An 18,775-nucleotide genomic window follows, 5' to 3' on the forward strand; every position below is an offset into this window, starting at 1 on the left:
TCCTGATTGTAACAGTAAATGTTACTGTAACCTCCAATAACAGGTTACTGCTTAAAAAAAAAAAAAAAAAAAAAAAAAAAAAAGATGAAATTATCACAGCAGTTAATCAAAAAACTTTTAACACTGTGCATATATTTTTCCAATAAATTTTTATTTTTCAGTTTTAAATAGCCGAAAATAAAAAATGAACACGATGAATAAAACAACATGGTGATCATCCATACAGCTACATGTGCATATCAGTTATGGTTCCTGTTGAAGCTGTAAACCAACGCTGAAGACCACCTAAAGAGGAAAATATTTGCTTGTTTGAATTGTTTTGTCATATGTAATTTATTATCCTGAGAGATTCAGTATGAAGTCCCAATTTAAGTCAATGAAACAATCAATATTGCTGATGCAAAAATAGACACAGAGGACACCCATACACTCTAAAATTATATCAAAACCTGTCCACTCTCAACTAACACAAAGAATTGAAATGAAAATAAAACATGGTGGCCTTCTTCTTCTTCACTTCCAGAGCTGAAAAACTTTGATAATCCTGACTGATACTGCAACAACACCTTTTGACAGACACCTTTCCTACAGAAGCTTTTTTGCCAATTAAACCTAATAATCTCATCACAAAAATCATTTTCAAGCAGAGACTGCAGGCATAATGTCTACCCAAAGAAAGAGACTAAAATTACAAAGCTTGCAAGAGAGCAAACAAACACAAAGATACAACAGTCATAAAATATTTTGGGCTCACTTTTACACTGGTTTAGGTCTTTGGCTCCTTCAGGCTACTCAGAGAGCAAACCTGTGGAGAAATACAATTCTGATCAGTAATTAGTTCTGCCCTCCACCCCCCAGCCCCACACCCCGCTTGAAAAACTTGGTCATCCTACATGACTCTTACATCTGAGCTACTTCAAATAACATAACCCCACACTCAAAATGACAGAGAAACACATCCAACAGTAACCAGAAGAAACACAGCAAAGATCAATTTCATGTTAGCAAAAATGTTCACATGAGGAATTTGACCCACTGACTCAGCTCACCAGACGGTCCTCCAGGCAGAGAGTCCCTCATCATCACAAGTGCTTGTTATCACTGAGCTGAAAACAGATCATGATGTAGATACACTGTCCACCAGTAAAAGAGACACAAAGCTTCCAAAGATGTTGTGGCATGCACAGGAACTTTGAAAACACCGTCCCGTGTCAATTCATGTCCGGTCCTATAGAAGCGAGACAGACTGTGATACTCGGAAATGTCAGGTTCGCGTGTGTTTGCAGTACACTGCTCAACACAAAACAGGCTGCTTGAAGTCCTCTTCATTCATCAGTCACTTAGATCAACTAATGGTGAGCAACACCCAGTTACAATTAGGGAAATAAAGATATGAAAGAGAGAGGCTGAGAAAAGTTTGGAAGTGTTTGCACCAGTGCAAATGTTGCTATTGTTGACAGTGGTATTAATCCGACAACACCTTATACTATACAGGGGACTGACCAACTTAATAGGATTACGTAATAGTTAAGTTATTCTCTCAATAAGGTTTTAAGTGGTGATGAAAACTGTTTGCAAAATTGGACAAACTGGTGACTTTTGTGCTGGTGCAAATCTTACCAGGTCTGACCCTTCCACAACGATGCATCGATTTAAACCTCCGAGAATATTTCAGAGATTTAGGAAAAAACAGCTCTTTTCATTGGTTTAAAAGTGGGAAGCTTCAAATCTTTCTTGGTTGTAGACCTCGAATATCTGGCAACCCGGGCAGAAAAAAAGGGGGTAGCATATGTCAGCTAGATTGCGTTGCTGTCAAAAAGCATGTCATGACTCCTCATTGCCTGAGTCATCCTCATCGTAGCAGCAGTCGCCATCCCCGCCCTCCACGTCATCGTCGTCATAGTAATAGTCATAGAAGAGGTCGGAGCCTTCATCGGGAGGCGGGATGCGTGTCCGGACACAGTACTCGGCCAGCGTGGTGGGGACTTTCACGCCGTCACGCTCAGCTTCTGCCTTAGTGGCCAAAACCTGTTTCCTGAGAGAGATATAAAGAACATACACAGTGGTAAGACAACACCGACTCTTCAGAAAGAGCTTCTTCAGCTTTGATATGCTATGATAGTATTGTATGACATTTTACCTGATGATTTCTACATATTCCCGATCCTTGCCCTTGCTGTCCCTCCATTTACGATACATGACGGAAGCGTCCACATTCGCAGGAGAAAAGGTGTTGGGTTCATTCAGCAGCGAGATCACACTCAGTAAAATGGTTCTGGAAGAAAACACAGAGGTGAGAGGAAAATAAGACTGTTAAACCTACAACACTGTCACAAAATACCCTCCTTTAGAGATATGGCCATTGACTATTTATTATTTATTATAAATTATTTATTTGATTAACAAACATGGAATATTTTATCTACTTTCTCACTTATGTCAGTTTTCTTATAACCTGTATTTTACAGATATTCAACAGAGCTACGTAAATCAGAGCAGCAAGTAAAGATTATTTTCACTATTGATTTATCTGCCAATAACTTTGGGTTAGGGTTTTAATTAACCTTTGGTTAAATAAAATTTTAAACACTATGAGCTGCTCTAGATGTGAGTGCAGCGTAATCCCCAAAATTACAATTTTTATCTTTTGATCAGTGATGGAAAATTTCTTGATGTGGCGGTGATTTCAACAAGGGAAATATTTTAAAATGTCATGTTTTAAACTGAGCTGTAATAGCTACACATTGTGCCGTTCTAAAGCAAACAGAAGGAAGATGTTTATTGACAGCTCTGTTCATAAACAGATCACATTACACATGTGGCGCTGAATACCCAGATATGGATTCAATGTTAGATTCTGGGAACTTCTGAAGAGACTCCACTGAAGACAAATGTCATGTGATAAGGGTATGAGTCAGGTAAATTATTGAAGTGGTTGAGGTAGGACAAAGCAGGGAGGTTGCCTACACAGAAAAGAGAGACATATGAGGAGAGATAATGAGGGAGTGTGCTAACCGGACATTCTGGGTGGGATTCCATCTCTCTGAAGGCAGCTCTCCGCTCTGTGGGTCGTCCACTGGAGGGTGCAATATAGAAATACACACATCTCCATTCTAAAACAGAGGAAATCAACTCTTTTCAATATTTGATGCATCGTGTAGACATTAATAAGAGCACACACAAGCATGAAGATAAAACTGAGCCAGGCTGTGATACTACACCTCGTAGATGTTGGGGTGCCACATCTTGGTGAGGAACCGGAAGGCAGGAGGGGAGTACGGGTAGTCTATAGGGAACTTGATCCGAGCCTAGGACACAAAACAGACCTGTACATCTAGCTGCAAACTGTATTGCTACAATATCAGACAATTTTTACTAACAGGCCTGATTGTTATTGATGGTGTTGTCATGTGAGTGGTGCTTTTATCTGTAAAAGTTTCTCAGTGAATGTTGATTATGTTTTTAAGAAATGCATGTATTCTAAGTGCTCAAACCACTGAATACCTTTGGAGCAAGCTTGACAATTTTTAAAGTAGTTCATAATTCTCTCATATAACTGCATGGTGCAGTATGGCAACCTGGACAGTGAATGAAGGTTCAAACAAACTAATTAGATGGCATTAGAGCCAACTATGGGCTTTTTGGGAACAGAGGGTGAGGAGGAAGGTTAAGTGTTTCCTGGAAAAGCTTTCTCACCGACCCACGGGAAACTGGCTTGCTTAGAAAGTCTTTTTTCTCTCCATTCCTATGGTGTTTACTTAAATGTGTATATTGCGTTTACTATTTGGAAGCATCATTGTGTCCCTGCTGCTATTATGTGCTGTATGTTTTAATGAACTGCCAGATGTGCCAAAGACGATATATATAAAAAAAATTGTATTCTATTCTTACCTTAAAATACCCCCCTTCATAATGAGTGTTTGGGGGTCCGAAAATGGCCACCTCCCAGTTGTACAAATCAGCCTCGTCCACCAGTGTTATTTTGAATCCCTCGACAGGTTCCTCCTGAAGACTCTTCATTTCCAACATGAGTGCTTTCTGTGAACTGGCTACATGAGAGGGGTCGTGTTGCGCCATGTTGGACTAGATAGCTTTCAAGATTATCTGGAGTCGACAGCCGACGGGTTTTGTTTACACGAGCACGGCTGAGTTAGCCTAACTGGGCAAACAACCTACCGACACTGAAAAACAACTTGTATTTTCGATGGTCGGAGACAATGCAATAGGCCAAACCAGCCAGGCTGCGCACAAGCTGAACAAAGCTTGCGCTGATTTATTCCCAAACTAGATGAATTATTTACCAATGTCAATAATCAGAAACTGGTGAACAGGCCAAACCATTGTGGCTGACTGGCGTCCCGAGCTTCAGTTGATCTACCTGGCAGGGCAGCCACGGATATAAGCCGTAAATCTACTGGTAGCGCCTGGCTAACATAAGCTAGCTGACAAGCTCTACTTTACCGAGCAGCTGGAGCCGAGTTCACTGTGGCACCAACAGTTTCTAACTCCTTCCGAGAGCCTGAGTAGAAAAGAAAACACAGCTACTGGTCTAATATGGTCAGATATGTAGTTGATAATGTCCCAACACGGGACTGGGTACAGAATAATGTTGTTGAAAGGAGTCCCCTCTCCCCTCAAAACAGGCAATGGCGCGTTGTGTCATCTGGTATTTGTAGTTCAATTTAACCTGTAAACATTACTTCTTCCCCTGAAAGCAACCAAGAAGCCACACAATTTCATAATAAAGGACGTGGTTATATGAACTCAGATTTAACTTATAGGACTTCGTTTAGTTGTGTCCATTATTTCTTGGATATTTTATTTCAAAGTGAATTCAGAGAACTACATTTGCCAGTCTCACGGCGTCACGAAAACGCGAATGTTGTTTGTGTTTCTGAAAAGCTGCTCTGACCTATTTTCACTCTCAAATTATTTTAATACAACGTCACATCTCAGTGATGGTAATTCGATTTTGAATGTTAAATGTGCTGTAAAAACTGCAATTAAACGAAAAGGTTATTTATTTTAATTTTTTTCCCCCAATCTGTCCGCCTGATGTCTTTATTCTGCGCCACATTGTAAATAGCCCCTTTTAGGTGGCTTTCTACTGCCTGAGTAGTTAATTTTGTAACCAGAGAATTTATCGTATTGTTTTGTTAGTAATGTTAAAGGCTGACATGGATGTTTACCAACTTCATTTATTGTTTCACAAATACATACGTTGTAGTTACACTGTAAGGACAGCAAACTGTTTTCTTTGTTACCTCTTATTTACGCGACAGAGTGCCAGTCGGACCCTCACTGAAGTTCGCGATGGGTTCGAAGTCACGACGTCGGTCCCGCTCCAGGTCCAGAAGTCGGAGCCGGGATCGGCGGAACAGGTCCAGAGTGAGCAGGTCTCGATCGCCGGAGGAAAGGAGAGGCCGCAGTCGGTCCGCCGAATCGAAAAGAACCGCCCGTGGTCGCGCACGGTCCGTCAGCAGGGACTCCAGCAATGGCTCTCCTGCCAGACGTCGGCCTCAACACAGGGACCGTCCAGGTTCCAGAAGCGGCTCTGAGAACGAGAGGAGGCGAGGACCACACCGCCCCAGAAGCAAGTCTAGGGGTCGATCATCCAGGTAACTGTCTCCGCTGTCTGGTGCTAGCTGGTTAGTATTGGTGTACAATGTTTTACACGTTTTCCGGTTCGATGTTACAGGATATAATGGTACACAAGGTGGTGAAATCACGATTTTGAGTATAGTAAAACAAGAAATGATTGTGTTAAGCTGTAAATTCTATCGAATAATTAGGACCACGTGACTATTAGGCCCAGGTTTTTTCCTCTATATCGTTCGCACGTACTGTAACTCTCATGTCAGTTGATTAAAGATTGGCTGAGATGTGTTGTTTGGCACCATTGACGTCAAGTTCTTTTGGTTGTTATGGTTGAATGCTTTTGCAAATTTAAAATCAATGTGGTAACTTTTGTGAGTCTTGGTCTGAAGATCATCTCTGCCACTATGTAAATGTGAAGACCTGCCAGTAAATATTAACACAGTAGCAAATTATCAACGCCTGCACAGTGTGGGTTTACTTCTTCAAGGAATTAGGGGTCATACACAGGAAACCCCTTACATGTCCTCTGTTAGAGTTTGCTGACATTTCTCTGGTGAATAGTAAAGAACAGATGTCCCTTTAGTCTCCAATATATGGGTGCTTACCAATGAGCGAAAATGGAAATGTACTAAATCAATTTTTCTGTCTCAGTTCTGATTCAGATGATCCCAAAATGAGGAGGAAGAGAAGAGAAATGGAGACCAGGAAAGGAACATCTCAAGAGAGGAGAACTGGAAGGTCCATGTCAGGCTCTGACTCCCATGATGGAAGCAGTGATAGAGAAAGAAGAAGACGGAGAAGCCCTGACAGAGGGAGTCCAGCCAGAGACCGACAAAGGAGGGAGTGGGACAGAGGTAGAGACAGGTGGAAGGGCGGCATCAGAGACGGGGAAAAAAAAAGAGAGAGAGACAAAAGCCAAGAGCAAGGGAGGAGGAGTGAAGATAGGGAACGAGGGAGGAGTGAAAGAAGCAGAGAGAGGGCCGACAGAGACAGAGGGAGGCAGCGCTCCAGTTCACCCGAGTCGTCCGATAGCTCGGGGTCTCATCGCGAGACCCACGCAGTTAAAGAAAAGGAGGAGAAGAAAAAACAGAGGGATATGCTGAAAGCCCTGGAGACACCAGAGGAGAAGAGAGCCAGAAGACTGGCAAAGAAGGAAGCAAAGGAGAAGAAAAGGAGAGAGAAGATGGGTTGGAGTGAGGAGTACATGGGGTACACCAATGCAGACAATCCCTTCGGTGACAACAACTTATTAGGCACATTCAAATGGCAGAAGGTGAGTTGGAGAGCAGCTCCCCAAAGTCACTGGTTCGTTCAATCACAGAAGTTTGTAAAGTTTCCTGTCATAACTTGACTTTAATATTGTATCTCATTCAAGAATCTTGTTTGTTTTTTGTTTGTTTGTGTTTTTCAGGCGTTGGATCTGAAAGGCATTGGCCATCTCGGAGAAAAAGACCTTAAAGAACGAAATAAACGCATTCAGGAGGAGAACCGCAGAGAGCTGCAGAAGGTATGAGCAGAAGGCTAGTTTTTTTTTTTTGTGACAGTGTAACGTTACAGAGTCATGAGAAACAGCCCTTTCATTAACCACACTGCTGGTGTTAATGTAGGTAAAGCAGCTTCGTCTGGAGCGGGAGCGAGAGAAAGCCATGAGAGAGACGGAGCTGGAGATGCTGCAGAGAGAGAAAGAGGCAGAGCATTTCAAGACGTGGGCCGAACAGGAAGACAACTTCCATTTGCACCAGGCCAAACTACGGTGAGTTTTCAGCAACAGTTACTGCATATCCACACTGACAGCCTTCCCTTTTCATGTCGCAGAGGATTTGTTTTGTGGTGTTATTCACCTCGTGTATTTGAGCCGTTTGTTTGCACTACTCCAGTTAACTTCCAGAGGTTCTTACAACAGTTACTGAATATTCACACGCATTGTCTCGACATTCCTGTGCGCTGTGTGTGTTTAGGTCTAAGATTCGAATTCGTGACGGTCGTGCCAAGCCCATTGATCTTTTGGCGAAGTACATCAGTGCGGAGGACGACGACCTCGCCGTGGAGATGCATGAACCTTATACCTTCCTCAACGGACTCACAGTCACTGACATGGATGACCTGCTGGAGGACATTAAGGTGTGTTGTTAAGTCACCTTCAAGGCTAAATGTTGTATAGCTGTGGCTTAGAATAGCTCTAATCACACAGGATAACTTTTGCAAGGGAGGTGTGGTAATGTAATTAACTAGAATACTGTGAGTAAGTGCACCATAAAGATTGCAGTTGCAGAAATTGGTAAGAGTTTGGTAATCACCTCAAAGTCTGAACAAGATTGAGATCAAAATGAACATTTCAAAATAAATTGTGCACGGTAAAGCCATTATATTTAGAATTTCTATGTGATTATAGCATCTTTTAAATTATTCTGATGGTACAAGTTTTTATTTGTAGAAAAATTAGACTATCCCGCTGATAGTCAGTACAGTCTCTCTTTCAGCAGAATCATCTGAGTGTCCTCTGAGCCAGATATTTCTGCCAGTGTCTTTTCTTTTAAATGCCACTGGGGGGCACCGATTACCCAAGTTTTCAAAAAAATGTTGGTTGGAGTATATTTGAGATATCATGCTGTGACATATTTCTGTTAAAGTAACTTATTCATTTAGACATGAATTATGTGAACCATGTTTTGTCACTATAAAAAGTGTCATAATAAAGTCATATGCAGACTTTGAATGATCACCCAGCTCTTAAGGGTAAACTGATTATAGATGTTTTGACCCTAAACATGACAGAGGCCATGTTGTATTAGTTGTTTTTACACCTTTAAAAATAAAAATGAACATCTGTACATGGTTCACTGTAAGAGTGTTGTTACACTGGTAGGTGTATATGGAGTTGGAGCAAGGAAAAAATGTGGACTTCTGGAGAGACATGACGACCATCACTGAGGACGAGATCAGCAAACTGAGAAAACTGGAGGCCTCTGGGAAAGGACCAGGTATGTAATTTTCCATGACATCACCAGAGGTTTTATACTTAGGCTCTGTTTGTCTTCTGCTGTGATGTTGTATGTGAAGTTGCATCTGTGTCAGTTCTCAACGCCTGCCCTATTTTATTACTGTGGTGAATGCAACGGAAAATCATGCTCAACCACTGGTTTCTTTTCCTTTTTGTGTTTTTTCTTGAAACCTCAGGTGATCGTCGTGAGGGCATCAACACAGCTGTTAGCACTGACGTCCAGACGGTGTTCAAAGGAAAGACATACAGCCAGCTGCAGGCGCTGCACCTGAACATTGAGACAAAGATTCGGGCTGGAGGATCCAATCTTGATATCGGTTATTGGGAGAGTCTTCTGCAGCAAGTCAGAGTCTACATGGCCAGAGCCAGGTACACATGTTGGAACGCCCATTGTTCCTCTGCTCCTGAATTAAATGAAATGCCTAATTTGAATGCCACTTTAGCATTTTATGGCAAGAAGTTATACAGATTGCAAACTGCCCGGTTACATTAAGTAACTCAGCAGTGGGATTTTGTGGGTGTAAAACTACAAATTTTATGTTTCAGGTTGAGGGAGCGACACCAAGATGTGCTGCGTCAGAAGCTGTTCAAGCTGAAACAGGAACAGGGAGTGGAAAGTGAACCTTTGTTCCCCATCATCAAAGAGGAGCCACAGAGTGATGAAGATGAGTAAGTTACCTGGAAACCACACGCTGCTCACATCCAGAAACGGTAGAGATCTGATGGTCTCATTGTGACCTGGGATTTCACTTCACATTACATTCATTCTCACTTCTGTGTTTCATTTGAGGATACATATTAAAACCTGAAAAATGCTTAAAAAAAAAAAAACTTGTGGATGCATTGACTCCTCACTTAAAGAAAATAACCCTAAATGTTTCAGCAGGGAGAGAGCGGGAGAGCAAACTAGGGAGGCAGCAACAGAAGAGCCTGGGCGGTCATCATCTTACTCCTCCACTAAAAGTAAGAACAGAGAAACAGAGGATGAAGAAGAGGAGGCTGGCCCATCCACATCCACAGCAGGAAACCAAGATGAGGACGGAGGACAAAAGGGTGACAGGAAGGATGAAGAGGACAAGGGCGAGGTGGTGGAGGCCGTGTTGACCGAGGAGGACCTGATCCAGCAGAGCCAGGCGGAGTACGACTCGGGGCGCTACAGTCCTACGCTCCTCATGCCCTCTGAGCTGCCGCTGGACACGCACACGATCACCCCCGAGGAGGACATACACAGGCTGCAGCTGGCACGCAGACAGCTACAGGTTACAGGTATGAGAGCATGACAAAAACACACATACAGAGAAAAAGAAAACTATACGTGCATGCAGAAAAATAAATCATCCAGCTTGTAGGAAATCATGAAAAATATGGCATTAACCTGAATTCTTTTTCTATCAGGTGATGCCAGCGAAAGCGCGGAGGACGCCTTCGTGCGTCGTGCTAAAGAGGGCATGGGCAATGATGAGGCCCAGTTCAGTGTGGAGTTCCCAGTCACAGGGAAGATGTACCTGTGGGCGGACAAATACCGCCCCAGGAAACCCCGCTTCTTCAACCGGGTCCACACAGGCTTCGAGTGGAACAAATACAACCAGACGCATTACGACTTCGACAACCCTCCGCCCAAGATCGTCCAGGGATACAAGTTCAACATCTTCTACCCGGACCTGATCGACAAACGCTCCACCCCGCAGTACTTCCTCGAGCCCAGTCCCGACAACAAGGACTTTGGGATTTTGAGGTTCCACGCGGGCCCGCCCTACGAGGACATTGCCTTCAAGATTGTGAACAGGGAATGGGAGTACTCGCACCGACACGGCTTCCGCTGTCAGTTCGCCAATGGGATCTTCCAGCTGTGGTTCCACTTCAAGAGGTACCGCTACAGGAGATAAGAGGCCAAATACCAGGATGGACCAAGAGCACCAGTCACCGGGTTTCATATGATACACAACATATTATTTAGATTGTACAGGCAATTTGCATTGTTGTATTGTTTCAGCTACTGTCACAGAAAAGCGGTTTGTTAAAGCTACAGATCTGTACTGTGTCTAAAAAAGTTAATTGTAATGTTTGAAAAAAAAAAAAAATTACTCATTAAAGATTTTTTCCCTTTTTTACTCAATGCAAGCTGTCGCTGGGTGACGGTTTTCTGTTGTGAACATAATTTTGTACATTTGTGTCAAACACAAAACTACAAAGATGATACATAACTGCAAGTCACTTCCACATCTATTCTTCACATTCTTAGCTTGTCTCGATTTGCAGAAAACTTGTAAATCCTATTGGTTATATTTGGATGCACTGAAACAACACATGGTCCAGGTAGAAAAGGTTTAATACAACAAAGCTAAATCTTTGTGGCTAGTGGTTAAAATGAAATGGCTCAATTTCAGTTATTGTACATTCCCTGTGAAAATCATACCTGTCTTTAAACTGTATTTCAATCTATAATTTTCAACAATTAGTAAGAAACTAAAAATAATTTTTAAATGTACATTTGTATTTAAAAAAGTAAAGCAGAAATTCAAGCATCTCATACTTATATAGAATCTTTTGGTGTGTTCAGTCCCAACAGTTTATAGTGTCTCTCAAAGCTCAGTTTTGAACACTTCAGTTTATATTTCAGTTCTCTTGTGGTTAGATACAAATAGTTTGTGGCGTTCCAATTCATCTCTTAAACTTTAAACGTTGCTCAAGGGTAAACTGAGTAATGTGCTCGTCATTTTCAAATTTCTGACTCATCATCAATGTACTGCAGAGATGTCAGGTTAAGTTCTGGAGCATCATTCTCCCCCCCTGCAGCGCTGAATGCTGCCTCTCCTCTGCTGTGGTTATTACTGCTGCCGTTGTCTCTTCCAGACATCAGGGGCTTGTCCTCTACCTGTGCAGGCTTCAGTGGCTCTTGGGAGGGCACACTGGAGTGCACACCCCCCTCCTCATGGGACTCCTGGGATTGTTCGCTCTTCTTTCCACAGCTCCAAGGAAGAGGTAGGTGGCCTTTGTAAAAGTTCCAAGCCAAAAGGACAAGAAGAGAAACCACTAGGAGCCCGACTACAGCCTGCAGTCCAGCCACAGAGGGGCCACCTGTCCGAGGCTGTGGAAACAATATCTGACCACCCCTGCCTGAACCTGCTATTCTGACCTGGTAATCAGCCACAGTGGTTGCGTACTCGGCAGTTTTGGAGCGCTCCACAGACACGCAGCGGTATCGACCACCATCGCTGTCAGACGCGTTGAGGATAAGCAGTCCGTCTTGCAGTGGCTGAAGCCGAGCTGAAGGGGTCAGAGGGCGGTTGTCTCGCTCCCAGCTGGTTTTTGCCAAGTTGGAAGGCGAAGGGCAACTGAGCTTGAGGTTTCCACCTGGCCAGATCGACTGATTCGTGGGTTTAACATGTTCTGAAAAAGCAAAACGGATCCCTCATGTAAGCATTTTCAGCCCACAATCGAACTCAATTATGATTCTTTTGTTGGAGGAGTAGAAAATGGTGCAGACCCTGCCAGGTTCAGTTTTTATTCAGAATAACAAGAAAAATGATTTACTGATCATACTGTATTCGTTAAAGTGTGCACTGACTCACCAGCATCTGGGCAAAGAGAAGCATCTCCTTCTTTCACACTTTGGATCAGCTCTCTAAAGCAGAAGATATGATAACTGAAATTTAGTTTCGACGGAAGTGGAATGAACAGTGCTTGCTCCACATGTTGGGACAGTTGCCTACCTTTGTGAATTAGAGAGGGCAATACATTTCCCAACAACTTTGTCCCAGCCACAGTATGGGTCTCTGGCTAGGACACAGTCCATACAGGATAAGGACCTCGCACAGCTGGCTAATGGTATCTGTGCTGCTCCGTTTTCTGAGCCTGCATAGAGCTGATCCTGTACACATCACACACAGACACAGAACAGTGACACTGTTGTGTGTGCTTTACAGTAATATACAATGAACATACACTGTAGTAATGGTTCAAAAGTAATAAGCTATTCATTTGACTATGGTAGGGCTTTAAATTACCGTGACATTAGAAAATTTCAGGATCTTGATTGGCTCTGGGGGCTGGAACAGTTGTATTTCCTCTATGATGAACATCTCTCCATCGTAGTTCACTGCTTTCAGCATGCTGCCTTCCTCTTTTCATATAAAAACACAAACATGCCATATTTATATATTGACAAATATCACTTAATACATAACAGCTATGTTGTCAAGTTATCAAAAGCAGCAGTAGTGTGCTGCACCAGTACAACCCTGAACAAACCTGTGCCTATAAACATCACGTTGTACTTCTCGCCATCTGCAGCCTGCACTTGGTTGACTATGATGCGTGTAAATGTAGCTCCCCTTCGCACCAACACAGGCTTCTCTCCTACTGGCTGGATAGCCTGGTCCATTAAGGGCCTATCTTTGATAAATTGAAGCGTGCGGTCTGGGAGGTCCAGAGTCTGAGTTATACCTGCTTCACGAGCCTCATTGTTTATACACTGGCAAGAGAAGAGGGAGAGGAAAGAAAAAAGGAGAACAACGGAGTCAAAGTACAAAACGAATCAGCTTCCTGCTGGGCCACTCGTAAAAGAAGGAGTTGCCTTTTGAGATTTTGCTTTGTTTGACACACACACACACACACACACACACACACACACACACACACACACACACACACACACACACACACACACACACACACACACACACACACACACACACACAACACACACACACACACACACACACACACACACACACACACACACACACACACACACAATGGTGGGCATACTTACAGCTCCAGGCCGAGGGACTGGGACATCTCCGCTATACATCACCCACTTAACAAAAGAGGTTTCTACGGGGACTGGAGTCTTGTACTTCCCCTCCGCAAACACTCTGCTGATGTCAGACACCTGGTACACACACACTGCGGACAGATCTGATGTGTCCCTGAAACACACACACACACACACACACAAAATGTGAGCCAAACAGTGTGCCAAAGACCATTAAAGAAAAAGCAACCCTCCTCCCACTAAAACAAACACACCAACATGTTTGTTAATTGAAACGTACGACTGTGGAGTGAAGACGGCGTAGAACAAACAGGTCTTCCAGTGCTGCTGGGGGTCACACAAGCGGTAAGTGTCCTGGATAATGTATGGCAGCTGGGACTCCAGCACTGGACAGTCCAGTCTGGCTTTCAGGAAGGATGTCCACTTCTTCTGCAAAGTCCTCTGACCTCCAAGATCCCCCTGTGAGCACAGACAGACACCATGAACACAGACAAACGGGATGCCCAATCAAGCAGAAAGGGCGGAAGGAAGGAAGCACTCAATATGCTGTTGTCGTGTTGAGCTGTGAAAAATAAGTGCATGCATGGTAAAGTCTTTATCACCTTGCAGACGCGGGCCACACGGGAAACCACCAGTTTGTTGTAACAGTCGCACTCCACAGCTGTCTCACTGAAGAACAGGTAAACCTTGTCGTCATCTCCCTCCTCACTTTTATCACCCTCTGGCATCTGCGCCATGGAAACAAAGCTGGGCTCTGGTGTAGAAAGAACAAAAAACATTAACTTTCACTCAATTATCGAGCAAACATTACAGCTGAAGGAGTTCAGTTCAGAGAAAGTGAAGTCCTACCATCTACTACTACTATCACATCTTACCATTAAGCCAGGAACTCTTGAACTCAGTACGTATGGAGACAGGAGAGCTGCGCATCAGGATAGGTTCAGAGCCCAGGAAGTTCATTGAAGTGGCTGAGTATAGGTTGTTATCTGGTGAAACAAGACAGCGAACACAAAGATACAAATGAAAACATTTTGCTGCATTAAACCATCTTTGCAAATTTACTTTCTGTTGTTTAATAGCTACTCACCAACCATGATGGAGGCATATCTCTGGAAAGGATCAAATGGACACTTCCCTTTGCCATCCTCTCCTTTGCTCTCAAGTGTCAGCTTTCCATCTGCATAGGACTGCACAAAAAACAGACACACCGTTTAATCCTGGAACGATTTGATGGAGAAACCTATACAGCAATTTATTCAGTCAATGTGTACAGTATAAGATATGGCCATGAACTTGTCTCACCATGTAATTACATTCTGGATCAAAAGCATTGGTTCCACAAACATACATCCTGTTATCCTCCATCTTATGCAATATCCTTATATAGTTCTTGCACTCCGTCTGTAAATGCATTTGAAAAAAGCAATGACGACATCTGCTCAATACACAATCAGACACAATCAGTTCTCATTAGCAAACACTGAAGGGACCCACCTCAGGATCTTTCCCTTTGTTTTTACACTCAGCTTTTTGCTGCTCCGTCACTTCCCATTTTACCTAAAAGAGTGACAACAATTTTAGTTATACACTTAGGAAGTAGAGGAATGCAACACTAGCAGCTAAGGAAGCCGTTAAAAATTGTAAATGTAACTGAAGTGGAAGCATGATCGGGATAACTTTCAATGTAGCTGGTTGTTTTTCTGTGTCTAGTGATACTAACACAAGCAACAAGCGTCGGATTAGTATAAATTAACTACTACTCAGCATAAGAGAACAATACTACAAAAGGTCCATACTGGCATGTTGTGTGACACAAAGCATTTTATTACTGCTCTGGGTGCACATGCCCGAATACTCTGACATACAAGGCTTAATGTTGCTAGGAGGAATTCAGCAGTGTCTGTGGTTGTGAGTGAGTGGTCACATAATAAAATAATGTTAAGGCTCGGGTTGTTTGAACTTTAGAGCCTGGAGACATTTTTCAAGAACAGATCAGAGTAATTATATTGAAAGTAATGTATGTATTAAAAGGCTACTCAGACAGCACTTTTCCAAGAACACAGGGTTTGTTTGCGTAAAACTGGCGCCTGAGAGGCTGAATTCAGGGCAAAGAGTCTGGCACAGGCTGCAGCCCTCATCCAAGAAATCTTTGATAAGGAATCTCTGCTGTTGCTAAGTTGCTAATGCTAACAATTAATGGGCACTGCTCCAAGACGGAATTGGCCTTAACTGCATTGTTGACAAAGGTGTTCTTACTGAAGCGAGTTTCTTGGAGATGTCGTTGAGGTCAAGAGCGTACAATGCCTCCCTGGCACCCAGAACCAACACATTAAGGTCTTCTCTCAACAACATGGTGGAGTAGTTGAACACACCCTCCTCCTGAAACAGGTGAGCGTTGTCCCCTAGAGACAGAATATGACTGATTCATTTAGTTGTCATTTAGCAACCACCAGTAACTAAACCCTCAGTGACCAAACCCTGTTTCCCAATGTCTAAACTCAAACCATCTTATTAGCCCAGGTTACAGGACAGGTAGCAACACTCACTGTGATAAGGGACAGATTTGCGGGGAACACAGCCCAGTGGTGAGTCTTCCTCCAGCATCAAGGCCAGGGGAAGCAGCCAAAAGACACTGAGGGACAGCAGCGGATGCATGGCTCCTTTGTTCGAGCTAAGAGGAATTTAAGCTTTATTGTTTTCCTAACAGTCAGTCATACATGGGTAAAGACAGCAAGTGGCATCTATGACGTGATGAGGTCTGTGTTGACTGAAGAGCCCTGGCCCCTTTACTGGCCCCGCTCAGCAGGCTGTCCATGGTGAGATAGATGGCACAGACCAAAGAAACAAAGCCAAGGAGGGCTGAAAGAGACAAGGTTGGACAGATATCACAATCACTTCACTAAACGTGAGACCTGACAGACAAAATGTTTAGGTTATGTTTAGCAAAACACACAACAAAAGGAAAAAAATATGTTGAAAACAAAGTGAAAGAAACAAAGCAACGACAAAAAAAAAAAAATGGCCAGAAAGGGCAGAGTGAGCTAAAGTCAGCACGGCAGTAATTCTGTCAGTGCCATAGTGATGTTAATGTAGGGCCATGAAAGGCATTCAGCAGGGTGCAGGGATGTCAACCTCAGCTCTCCTGCAGCACCAAACACAAGCGCACAATGAGAGATTCACAGAGAGTGCCAAAGTCTGGTGTATATGAGCGAGAAGTGTGTTGCAAGAGCTGTCTCTCAGACAGGAAACATGTTGGTTTGAGTCAGTCTTATGCTTCAACCAAGACAAAACCAAAGAAGCCTGAACTTGCTTCTCCTCGAATTACTGAGCTGTAGCAATGGCAGCTGTGGTTTACAGTGACTGTTTTCAGCAGTGTTACTACAACCTGCTGAGAGGGTGTGTACTGCTTCTTTCCCAAAAGAGGTGAGCTATGTTACTGATGAGCTGCAGCATGTCCGAGAATGCAGCCCTGATAAGATGGTTCACATTTTTGGCCCTGGGGCCAAAGCCAGCTTCAGTCAACACTCATTTACACACACAGACACACACAGACACAGACATAAACAACACCCCATATACTTTGGCTTTAGCATTTATGCGCCAAACTTTGGTTTGAGGTATTAACGTTGGTCTGAAATCATTGCTAAGCTACTAATACGGCATCGGATAATTTAGCTGTAAACTAGTGAGTTGTTATAGTTTATCTAAAGTATACTTTGTTATTTAATTTCAAGTAATTAAACAATAAGATCAAATTTCAGTCAAAAGTCCAACAGGTGGCACAGACGTACAAGCACAAACTCCAGCAGCTTAACCATCAACAAACACTCCTGTTAATCACTTACCTGCACACTGACACGCCCAAGAATGTAACAACCTCCATTAAAAAAAATAGTCCCAACACCTGTTTAAGCGTAATTTCTAAACCAATAACTTTTCATTAACTAGCAGAGGTTGGTGGTAAAACTAAGCCATAGTATTTAAAAATCCTTGCACAGTGCAATTAAGCCGACACAACGCCTTGCTGGTGCCTAACGTAACGTACATGAGAAACTTGGAAACGCGCTAGCTTGAGACTTCCTTTCAGGTTGTACGTGCGTAGAAACTCTGTAGGTGTGTTTCTCTGAATCACAGACTGCATTTAAAAAAAAAAAAAAAAAAAGCGCCTCTCAAACGACTCAGCAGCCTCTCCGTCTCTGTCCGTCCTCTCAAAGACTCAGCGGTCATCCGTTATTGAACAGAGCCCCGCAGCGCTTCACACCCCGCGGTGAAAAGGACCTGAATGGCTGCTGCTCCGTTTGGCCCCGCAGCTTCTTCTTTTTTCTTTTTTCAAACCTCCTTCAAACTGTCGTTGAGGCGGCGGAAGGCGCTTATCTGTAGTCTGATTAAGTTTTCGTTGTCCCCTCACACTTTTATGGGTCGGTAGAGGCCACGGCTGATTCGAGGTAAAAGATGAAAGCAGCTGCCGGGTGTTTTACGGTGTCTTTTTTTTTTTCCTTACTAGAAAACACGTCCAAACAGGCGTGTAGTGACGTTGTAGTGTAGTGTTGTGTTGTGGTGTGTTTGAGTGCTGCACTGGATCTTAGGAATGGAGCGCACGGATTTAAATTGTTGTGATATTATCATATATGTTGAATAAAATAGCACCTGCACAGACAGCGTTGTATCCATAGGCTAATTCATAATACTTATTGCAAATAGTGGAGTCCAGCTTTCAGATGTTGCTTGGATTGATGCAACATAACTTCATGCAAAAATCCCAAAGTTGTGTCTGTTGTGTTGCCCACAGGACAGGCTTATGGACCAATACAGCCTAATACAGTGGAAAAATAGTGCTTCACCAAGAATGAACAACAAATAAAATGAAGATCCAATGTCATCCAATATCCAAAATCCAATATCAGCAAGAACCCATTGTTATGAGTTCCACAGAAGCATTTATTACAAAGAAATAGTATGTGAATCACACAGGTTCACCTGTTGTATCTGTCCCACATACGTTTGACAGCCCAGATCATACACACATCAGGCCTAAGGTGTGGAAACCAAGCCCTTCCAGCTTACATTATTGGCATATTTACTGTTTTTTAAATATATTATTTTCAGTTCAAGTAAAAGGAACTATACACACTTAAAATAGGAAAAAGGTGGGTGGAAAAAAAATAGCAGGGAATTCTGCAGATTAACGAGGAATATGTTGATACAGATGTTTCAAATTGGATTCAGGTTTCCACTAAGATGTAGAAGAAAGGACACTTTTTTTTTTAATAATATAAACAATTAAATTCCATTAATGTATGTATTAAGTGTGTGAGATCGTGTGAGGTTATTTAAAATAAGGGAATATGGAAAACTAAAGATACTCTCACTTCCATGCAAAACTAAAAAAAAAAAAAAAT

The 18,775-nt window shown here is 42.9% G+C and overlaps 3 protein-coding genes across 5 annotated transcripts; 1 reads left to right on the plus strand and 2 right to left on the minus strand.

Moving 5' to 3' along the window:
• Positions 1-132: 132 nt before the first annotated feature.
• On the minus strand, positions 133-4,649 carry LOC130179383 (ubiquitin-conjugating enzyme E2 R1-like). The gene is made up of 5 exons (XM_056392326.1): positions 3,892-4,649; positions 3,222-3,308; positions 3,016-3,113; positions 2,141-2,275; positions 133-2,035 (listed from the first exon to the last, which is right to left on the minus strand). Exons 1-5 carry the CDS (start codon positions 4,075-4,077, stop codon positions 1,825-1,827), a joined length of 717 nt encoding a protein of 238 aa, XP_056248301.1. The 5' UTR covers positions 4,078-4,649; the 3' UTR covers positions 133-1,824.
• Positions 4,650-5,277: 628 nt separating this feature from the next.
• cactin lies at positions 5,278-10,715 on the plus strand. 2 transcript variants are annotated; one of them, XM_056391806.1, is made up of 10 exons: positions 5,278-5,618; positions 6,250-6,871; positions 7,010-7,105; positions 7,206-7,351; positions 7,557-7,719; positions 8,465-8,579; positions 8,776-8,968; positions 9,146-9,268; positions 9,486-9,865; positions 9,995-10,715. In XM_056391806.1, exons 1-10 carry the CDS (start codon positions 5,314-5,316, stop codon positions 10,483-10,485), a joined length of 2,634 nt encoding a protein of 877 aa, XP_056247781.1. In that variant the 5' UTR covers positions 5,278-5,313; the 3' UTR covers positions 10,486-10,715. The 2 variants fall into 2 exon arrangements, with proteins under 2 accessions (XP_056247781.1, XP_056247780.1); XM_056391805.1 differs by having other exon boundaries at positions 5,279-5,618; positions 9,483-9,865.
• A 195-nt stretch (positions 10,716-10,910) lies between these two features.
• sema4e (semaphorin 4e) lies at positions 10,911-17,919 on the minus strand. Of its 2 annotated transcripts, none has more exons than XM_056391808.1 (15): positions 17,422-17,919; positions 15,923-16,235; positions 15,633-15,778; positions 14,871-14,933; positions 14,679-14,777; positions 14,464-14,563; positions 14,252-14,362; positions 13,979-14,130; positions 13,657-13,835; positions 13,374-13,530; positions 12,851-13,073; positions 12,607-12,722; positions 12,313-12,470; positions 12,172-12,224; positions 10,911-11,989 (listed from the first exon to the last, which is right to left on the minus strand). In XM_056391808.1, exons 2-15 carry the CDS (start codon positions 16,029-16,031, stop codon positions 11,319-11,321), a joined length of 2,337 nt encoding a protein of 778 aa, XP_056247783.1. In that variant the 5' UTR covers positions 16,032-16,235; positions 17,422-17,919; the 3' UTR covers positions 10,911-11,318. The 2 variants fall into 2 exon arrangements, with proteins under 2 accessions (XP_056247783.1, XP_056247782.1); XM_056391807.1 differs by having other exon boundaries at positions 17,222-17,919.
• Between the last annotated feature and the right edge of the window lie 856 nt (positions 17,920-18,775).

This window comes from Seriola aureovittata, chromosome 12 (genome assembly GCF_021018895.1).
Source record: "Seriola aureovittata isolate HTS-2021-v1 ecotype China chromosome 12, ASM2101889v1, whole genome shotgun sequence".
NCBI classification, from domain to species: Eukaryota; Metazoa; Chordata; class Actinopteri; order Carangiformes; family Carangidae; genus Seriola; species Seriola aureovittata.

Coding starts and splice junctions, on each gene's coding strand:
- LOC130179383 (XM_056392326.1), bottom strand. CDS start 4,077: ATGGCGCAACACGACCCCTCTCATGTAGCCAGTTCACAGAAAGCACTC. Junction 2,276..3,015: donor AATCCCACCCAGAATGTCCG/GTTAGCACACTC, acceptor GTTTTCTTCCAG/AACCATTTTACTGAGTGTGA. Junction 2,036..2,140: donor GAATATGTAGAAATCATCAG/GTAAAATGTCAT, acceptor TATCTCTCTCAG/GAAACAGGTTTTGGCCACTA.
- sema4e (XM_056391808.1), bottom strand. CDS start 16,031: ATGCATCCGCTGCTGTCCCTCAGTGTCTTTTGGCTGCTTCCCCTGGCC. Junction 15,779..15,922: donor CAAATCTGTCCCTTATCACA/GTGAGTGTTGCT, acceptor TTCTGTCTCTAG/GGGACAACGCTCACCTGTTT. Junction 13,074..13,373: donor CAGTCCCTCGGCCTGGAGCT/GTAAGTATGCCC, acceptor TTCTCTTGCCAG/TGTATAAACAATGAGGCTCG.
- cactin (XM_056391805.1), top strand. CDS start 5,314: ATGGGTTCGAAGTCACGACGTCGGTCCCGCTCCAGGTCCAGAAGTCGG. Junction 6,872..7,009: donor GCACATTCAAATGGCAGAAG/GTGAGTTGGAGA, acceptor TGTGTTTTTCAG/GCGTTGGATCTGAAAGGCAT. Junction 8,969..9,145: donor GTCTACATGGCCAGAGCCAG/GTACACATGTTG, acceptor TTTATGTTTCAG/GTTGAGGGAGCGACACCAAG.